Source organism: Bidens hawaiensis, unplaced genomic scaffold (assembly GCF_021521415.1).
Source record: "Bidens hawaiensis isolate Kalapana, Puna unplaced genomic scaffold, B.hawaiensis_p1.1 tig00069754_1, whole genome shotgun sequence".
Lineage (NCBI taxonomy): Eukaryota > Viridiplantae > Streptophyta > Magnoliopsida > Asterales > Asteraceae > Bidens > Bidens hawaiensis.
Window position 1 is genome coordinate 1 of NW_027502273.1, and position 8755 is coordinate 8755.

Here is an 8755-nt window from a genome sequence, read left to right on the forward strand (position 1 = left end):
GTCTTTAGCAGGTTAGGGTTTGCAATTCAGAAAGGGGTGGCGGCGCAGCTTGTTGCCCGCCTACCTGCTATATTGATGTAATATCTATGTTTCATCAGTAGAAAATAAATAAAATTTACATAATGGACGAAGATTTTTATTTAAAAATATCTTTTTTTTTAGTATTTGTTTGCCTTTGACCTTTATTATACAAATAATTAACATTTCGAAGACCTATATGATAAATTATTGGTAATTGATTAGAATACTATTAATAAAGGGATTTTATATATATTCTTTTTCTAAGTCTCTTAATTAAATATTCAATTTATTGGTTAAACTATAATTACATATTTTCTCTTTTACACGAGATTCTTAATTCTTCGCCATTTGATTCCTTGTCGTTCAACTTTTAAACGAAGAGATGAGAGTTCCGCTTCAAAACAAATACCAGCTCTTGAAGGTTTGCTAGACTATTAGAGCCATGATTTGGTGAGTGTTTTCAAAACTGAGCACTAATTTTGGTGTGACGTGTTAATGGAAACTTTAGATTGGATGTTAATGGTAAAAAGTTGGAGAAATAAATGAATCAAGCTCGGGAAATGCTCTGCACGTAGCGAATGAATTGGCCACGTTTAAAATGATTTGGTGGATGTGATTGTAGTTTACTTTCATATTGATCCTTTTTTGTAATAATGCACCGTAAAGATCTTGATCTTTCAATTATCAGTAAAGCAGAAATTTAATTTGTTATTTCTCTATTTGGAGGACGGTTTGAGAAGCTGTAGAATATATAGATGGATATTATACAAAAGAATTATATAAGAAATTAGAAAGCAAAGAGAAAAAAACAAACCTGAATGGAGAATGGTTTATTAACACCGGTTAGGGTGAGCAATTCGCGGTTCCGAACCGTGACAACCAGAGAACCGGAACTAAACTGCTAGATCCAAACCGTATTATTGTATTTCGTGTCCGGTAAGCGGTTCCCGGTTCAGTTCCAGTTAGAACCAACGGTTCCAGTTATAGAACCGCTAGAACCGGGTTAGGTTTAAACTTTGAAGATTATCTTTAAAATCCATATAAGAACGACCATCCACGTTTTCACTTTCTCGATTACATTTAATCCCTTACAATATCATAAACGATAACCATCTTCCACGACCCTAAATCTGTTTTAAAAAATAATTGTTTACTGAAATATTTTGAGTCATTCTAATCTGTTCTCAATCACCTTCATTAAAATATAATATGTTGATATGATAATGTTTTATTTTATGGCATGTCGCTTTGAGGATTATATTTAAAATCCTATTTATTTAGTAGGCTTTCATAGTTCCATGTACGAACGACCATCCACGTTCTCACTTTCTCGGTTACATTTAATCCCTTACAATATCATAAACGATAATCATTTTCCACGGCCCTAAATCTGTTTTAAAAATAATTGTTTTCTGAAATATTTTGAGTCATTCTAATATGTTCTCAATCACCTTCAATAAAATATTATATGTAGATATGATAATGCTTTATTTTATGACATGTCGCTTGTTTCTTGCACCTTCTAATATTTCATATTTAGAATTTTAATTGAAAAACGGTTCTAGCAAGAACCGTTTACACCAGAACCATTTAACTCGGTTCTGAACCGAACCGGAACCGTTAAAATATGGTCTGGTTCCGGTTCTTATATTTAGCATTTAACGGTTCCGGTTCGGTTCTCGCGATCCCGAGCAGTTGCACAGCCCTAACACCAGTTGAGTTTATTAGTGTTCAACATGCTCGTCTTAATACTGACTCGGTTTATGTTGAAATTCGGATATGTGTAATTGGTATTAGGAAGTGGATATATGTAAATAGTCCTTTATTTAGTTCATTAAGGGTAAAACAGTTATTTAGTTGGTTAATTTTAATAAAATTGAAAGATATGTAATATATGCGATTTATAAAGGGGAAATATATGTAATCGATTTTTTAAGGTTGGGTAAATATATAATAAAGGAAACTTAGAAAGAGGATACAATAAATATCTCTCTAAAATTGAAGAGAGGTAACAAAAAATTGCAATTAGTTAAAACTTTATTTTGAAAAATTCAACATTTTTGTTATATAATAATAATAATAATAATAATAATAATAATAATAATAATAATAATTATTATTATTATTATTATTATTATTATTATTATTATTATTTCAAATGGTAAAACCCTCAAAAGAGGGTATAAAAAATGTGTGCGCTAATAAACATAGTTTATATATATGTGGGAAAACGTATAAATTAATTAACGTGCTAACTGTGCGAAACAAGTGGTGCAATTATATACGCAAGTAGTGTAATTATGTAATTACACTATGCTTATGTTGTAATTATACTATACTATAATTTCACTATGTTGTATATATGATTACACTATTTGATTTGCACAATTGGCATGCTAATTTAATTTATATTTGATTTAGACCCTATATTTATAATGATTAAACACAAAGCAATGAAGCATGCATGCACGAGTAATATTAATATTGTGACAGAAAGATATGCTAATTAACTCGACGGATCATGATTAATTATGGCAACAAATCACCTTCTAAAATACCAGGTATATAATATACCACAACATTCCACTAACAAGGATGCCAACTATGAAGTCTAGAAATATAAAAGAAAGATAGGTCGTCATGCCGATCTGCATACAATTATTAGTTAATTAATAGAGTGTTGGTTGCTGATCATAATAATATGGTGATGGTGGCGGTTATTGATAGTATTGTGGTGGTGGAGGTGGTTGTTGATAGCGGTATTGTGGTGGTGGAGTTCGCGCAGGAGGTGGTGGTGATGATGGTGAAGTTTTGGGGGTTGGAGGAGTTTGAGGTGGTGGTGGATATTTTGGAGGAGGTGTTAGTGGTGGCGGCGGTGTATGATTGCAAGGTGGGGGTGGTGGTGGAGTTTGGGGGGTTGGAGGAGGAGTTTGAAGTGGATATTTTGGAGGAGGAGTTTGAGGTGTCGGTGGTGGATATTTTGGAGGAGGAGTTTGAGGTGGTGGTGTATGATTGCAAGGTGGGGGTGGTGGTGGAGTTTGGGGGGTTGGAGGAGGAGTTTGAGGTACCGGTGGTGGATATTTTGGAGGAGTTTGAGGTACTGGTGGTGGAGTTTGTGGGGTTGGAGGAGTTTGAGGTACCGGTGGTGGATATTTTGGAGGAGGTGTTAGTGGTGGTGGTGGAGCTTGGGGGTTGGAGGAGGAGTTTGAGGTACAGGTGGTGGATATTTTGGAGGAGGGGTTTGAGGTACTGGTGGTGGAGTTTGGGAGTTGGAGGAGGAGTTTGAGGTACTGGTGGTGGATATTTTGGAGGAGGTGTATGTGGGGTTGGTGGAATATGTCTGCAAGGAGGTGGTGGTGGCGGTGAAATTTGTGGCGTTGGAGGAGGATGCTTGCAAGGTGGCGGGTGGCGAGCTTTGTGGTGGAAGAGTTTGAGGTGGTGTCGGAAATTTGATAGGAGGTGATGGAGGTGGGCGTGGAGTATGCATGCAAGGTGGCGGCGGTGGTGAGCATGGTTTTATTGGTGGGGGTGGTAGTGAATGCAGGCCTATTGGTGGATTATTTTTGCAACATGATGGTTGTGGTGAATGTGGGCTTATTGGTGGAGTTTGTGATGGTTGTTGATGGCTTCGAAACGGCGGTGGAATATCACAATGGCACAGCAGTGGTGGATCATAGTCACCAGGTTACTGTGACCAGTGGTATTGCTATGATGAAGAGGAGACACAATGACTTGTGAAGCTCACTGCACAAGACTCTCATTCCTTTTAACACAAAAAGAATAGAATTGACAACTGAAGTTTGGTACCAACATTTACACCACTTTAAATTCAAGAAATTAGAGTAACCCTTATAATATAACACCCCAAATGAAGCAAATGTTTTAAAAGCCCTCACCAGGAATAAACAACTACTGTAAACTATTTATGCCCTCATCTTTAATAATCTAACCAACCACTCAAAACAGGCAAAACCCGAGGCCCAGAAGCACACAGAATACTAAATTTAAAGACAGCAAAGTCAATGTTGAGATGCCAACAGTAAAACATTACAGCGTTAAACGACTTACAAAGCCAAATGTATTTACAGTGTCATCATAAATCGAACGCCAAAATATTAAAAAAAAGATTTTCCCAACAATGATAACAGAATTAACTAACAGAACACAAATCTTCTTAATTAATATCCAATCTTCAAGATTGTTCTCCTGCCACTTTCATAGATTCTGCAGGTTCAATCGTATAGAGGCGTTTGGACAACAATATTAAATTAGGCATGTTTGGATATGGGATAAGATACTGCATAGCAACATACCATGAATAAGAGATTATCGATACTAACCTTAAATTCAAATGGTCACCACATTTAATTATGTCTTGATTGCATCACAAAAATCTAGGCTTTTTATCAGCTGGCTTCAATATTTGAAAAGAACACATTAAGCTTTCATCAACACTCATCATTGTACCCGCATTATCAAATTCACCACAATAATTTGGGGCTGAGAATATAGTAACAAGTTGCCGATCAGCAAAGAACTCGTACCCATCTTCAACAACCTGCATAACATAAATTAACATTGAAAATTACACCACTGTTTTCATCATGAGACCAGTTACAGTCCATAGCTTCCACACATCTTTTTACAGGATCAGTTTGACTTGTACTTAATCTCTAATAAGTCAAAACTGATAAAACACAAAAACAAGGGTAAAAGTCGCCCGAACTGTAATTTTAATGCGTAAACCATATTCTAAAGCATTTTATTCAAAATATTTAAACTATTGTTGAAATAATATTCTTTTGCTACCCATATTTGGCACACAGGTTATATATACATAAAAAAATTTAAATAACATTTACAAAATGTGTTTCAGTCAACATGTCCCAACCTAAGGGTGGGGACAAAATCAAAATAACCGAACCCAATAAAGCACCGACAGTTTAGTTTTATTTGTTTCAAAAAAACCGATTCTTCAGTTCGGTTTTAGTTTACTATAACCAAAAAGCAAACCGAACTGAAAAAAGCAACTTTAAGTAATTTATAAGAAATTACTAAATGGTGCAGCTCAAAAAATTTTAGGTCCACATGTGCAATAAACAACTTATTATTAAATAACAAACATGCTTATGCCCAAATTCATAATTTTGTTCGACCCCAAATTTGCAAGCCATATGGTAAAAAGTAAAAACAGAAAAATAATGAAACCAGACTGAACCCATTGTAAAAACCAAGAAAATCGAAACTAAACGGTTTTCAAGAACCCAAATACTGAGTTTTCGGTTTTTTATTCAGTTTGAGCCAAACTTGACCTATGCATACCCCTAGCTCAACCGGAAGAAAGATAATTTATTTTGACTTTTGACCCAAACCCATCTAGACCCATTACTCAACTGGACCCACCTGTCCATTTTCCACCTGTAAAACTATAAGAATGTGAAATAACCTGATGAGCACGACAAATGAGGTCCATATCATGCTGCATTAAGAACTCAGCCACCTTATCAGCACCAAATGTGTATGACACACCCCTATCATTCATCCCCCATCCCTTAACATCCCTACTCGGATCGGACCAAAGCAAATCACAAAGCAAACCTGAATCTGGAACATCGGTTGGCCGGGCCAAGTTTCTGATCTGGTCTAGGTTAGTTAGATCAGGAGACAGACCACCGTGCATACATAGTATTTTGTCATCTATAAGAGCCGCCACAGGAAGACAGTTGAAACACTCGGTAAATGTTTTCCAAAGTCTAACATTGAAACGACGTTTACATTCGTCATAGAACCCGTATATCCGGTTGATTGATGCGCATTCATGGTTTCCTCTTAAAAGGAAGAAGTTTTCAGGGTATTTGATTTTGTAGGCGAGTAAAAGACATATGGTTTCAAGACTCTGTTTTCCACGGTCCACATAATCACCTAGGAATAAGTAATTTGACTCGGGTGGGAATCCTCCGTATTCAAATAACCTTAACAGATCCCCATATTGTCCATGAATGTCACCTGAAATAAAAGTAAAAGAATAGTAGTAAGAATAAATGAGAATATAGGAATTAGTCAGCCAGTGTGGTCATTTATCAGATTTATAATGATAATCACATTAAAATGCAATTTTATTTTATTTTATTTCTCCACAAGTGTGATTCTGGTTCCAACTTCCAATCTAATCCAAATCTGAATATTTGGTAAGACAAAGAAACTTTTTGTCCGTCTCTATTTGAATTCTACAAAACACCAATGTATTAAAAATAATTATAATGCCTGCATTGTTATAATAATAATAATAATAATAATAATAATAATAATAATCTACACTTGTTGATAAGAGATTCAAAAGATTTTAAGAATTTGAAAGCACTCAGGAAGACTTTCAAGTTTCAACCAACTTGACCTGGTCAACTGATTTGACTTGTTTTTATCTTAAGTAAAGTTATAAACTTTTAAATGTTTGACCCGGTGGACATACCAAATCAGCCGACTTTCAGTCAACAGGTCAAAATTCCCAACTCTAATTCAAATGTACACACTAGAAATGATCAGACAAAGCCAACTTAAGAGATATTCTTAACTGTACAAGAAACATAAGAGATTGCAAAAAGGAAAGACGACACACAACGACCAATGTATATTTGCAAATCATGCTATGTCATAAATCACACAAATTCCATATTCATGATTCCCATCGTTATAAGCAAACAGAAGCCAGAACACTCGTTAATCGTCTTAATTAAGTTTCATCACAAACTCCCGGATCCATAACTATAAAAAACAAACACGTACTTATCGGCTGACCCCTGAACAACAGAAAAACTTACCAAAAACAGTTATAAATAATATCACAAAATCCCATATCGTCGATCAAGTTTTGCCCACAGTTTCACAATCAAAGTCAGCAACTTTCACAATACAACATCCATATATAATAAATAATAAATATTTAAAGCCCACAAAAGAATCAACAAAAAAGAGGGTATTATGATTACCGCAGATCTTAATAGGAGCTTGGAGCTCTAAGAGATTAGGCTGTTGAAGGAAGATTTCACGAGAAGTGGTACAAAGCAAACGGATCTCAGCCTCGGAGAGCTGAACCTGGCGTGGGGTTCTCGCTTGCCGGAACTCCAACAGCCGGTTAATAATATCATCCAGTAAAGCAGGGGTCATCACCACCTGAGCCATTCAAACCCTAACCCCCAAATTTCTTCTCTTCTTGGAATAATCAATTGGAGAAAGCGATGAATTATGCAGAGAATGGGGGTGGCTCCAGCTCCTCCGATGCGGCGGATGAGAATGGACGGAGGACGATAAATACGTTTACTTATGCGGTGGTGGTATCTATCGTATCGTCGTCATTCTTTGGGTAAGGTAATTGTCTCCTAGATTAACCTCAACCTGGAGGTGGAACCTCAATTTCTTAAAACCTGTCATTTTATATTTATTTCTCTATTTATTTCTATTCCTGTTTTTCTCTCCAACTTAAAAATATTATTTCTATATTTTTTTTAATGACAGGCATTATATTAATAAAGGCGTACTAGCAACTACTAGTCCTCAACAACAGAACAAGAAGCTTGCATATTTAGCATATCAAATTTACACCAACTATTCTATAGATTACAATTTTTTCGATCTAGAAACCACCCAAAGGTAACTTTGTATTTTTATGTTTTTCACAATTTGAGTAGGGCAGGTGTTTACTACATTAAAGATCTTGTCGTTCCTTGCTCTCCAAATACACAAAAGCGTAAAATGGCTTGAATCATTTACCACCGATTGATTCTCCAATAATCTTTGTGCTGATCTCATAGAAAATAGGCCATTCGTATTCGCTGGCCAAAAGCAAGAATCTTCCATGTTTGTGATACAAATTGATTGGAGTAAAGAATGACACTCTTGTATCTCACTTATCTCAATGTTACTGGTAGGAGTTCTAATCCAACTCCAGTCCCACACAAGCAAGTTTCCATTCCTTTTAAAACAATCTGCCACCTTACTGCCTTTATGCCTAACAATAGCGAATAGAGCCAGGAACCTACATTTTAAAGGGACCGTATCTAACTATGTATACACCCAGAACCGAATTCTTTGCCCATTCCCAACAACACCGTGGATGAAAAGATGCAGGTTGATATTGTAATCGGTGAAATTCGTTCTTGCAATTGCCGCCCAAGTACCGGGAATCCTAAACTTTTTTGGCACCGAAACGCAAGCTCTAGGAGTCCAATGAATTGTTTTTATCACTTTACTCCACAGCCCGTTTTCCACCATTTTAAGGCGCCACCACCACTTCGATATTAGACAATTATTCATATCTTTTAACCACCCAATGCCTAATCCATCCTAATCTTTTGGTGCTACTACCTTCTCCCATGCCACCCAATTTGTTGCTCTTTTATCCGGGTCTCCGCCCCAAAAGAAGCGCCTTCTATTTTTTTCAAGATTATTCAGGATCGAAGTCGGAGCCTTGTATATGAAAAATAATATAATGGGAGACTGCTAAGTACAGATTTAATAAGTGTTAATCGACCCCCTGTTGATAATGTTTTCGGCTTCCATATGGATAACTTACCTTCGAACGATTTGATCACTGGTACCCAATTAGTTATTAGATTCGTATTGGCCCCAATCAGTAGTCCCAAATACTTGAATGCAAAGACCCCCTTTTGACACCGTAATAAACCAGAGAGTTGATCTATTTCATTACCAACATAACCAGTACCATACACATTGCTTT

General features: G+C 36.1%; 1 protein-coding gene across 1 annotated transcript; it reads right to left on the reverse strand.

Annotated features, from left to right (window-relative positions):
• Window positions 1-4008: 4008 nt before the first annotated feature.
• Window positions 4009-7200, reverse strand: LOC143605477 (serine/threonine-protein phosphatase PP1 isozyme 2-like). The gene is made up of 4 exons (XM_077081575.1): window positions 7008-7200; window positions 5468-6090; window positions 4362-4579; window positions 4009-4245 (listed from the first exon to the last, which is right to left on the reverse strand). The coding sequence occupies exons 1-3, from the start codon at window positions 7198-7200 to the stop codon at window positions 4406-4408; spliced, it is 990 nt and encodes a 329-aa protein (XP_076937690.1). The 3' UTR covers window positions 4009-4245; window positions 4362-4405.
• Window positions 7201-8755: the final 1555 nt, after the last annotated feature.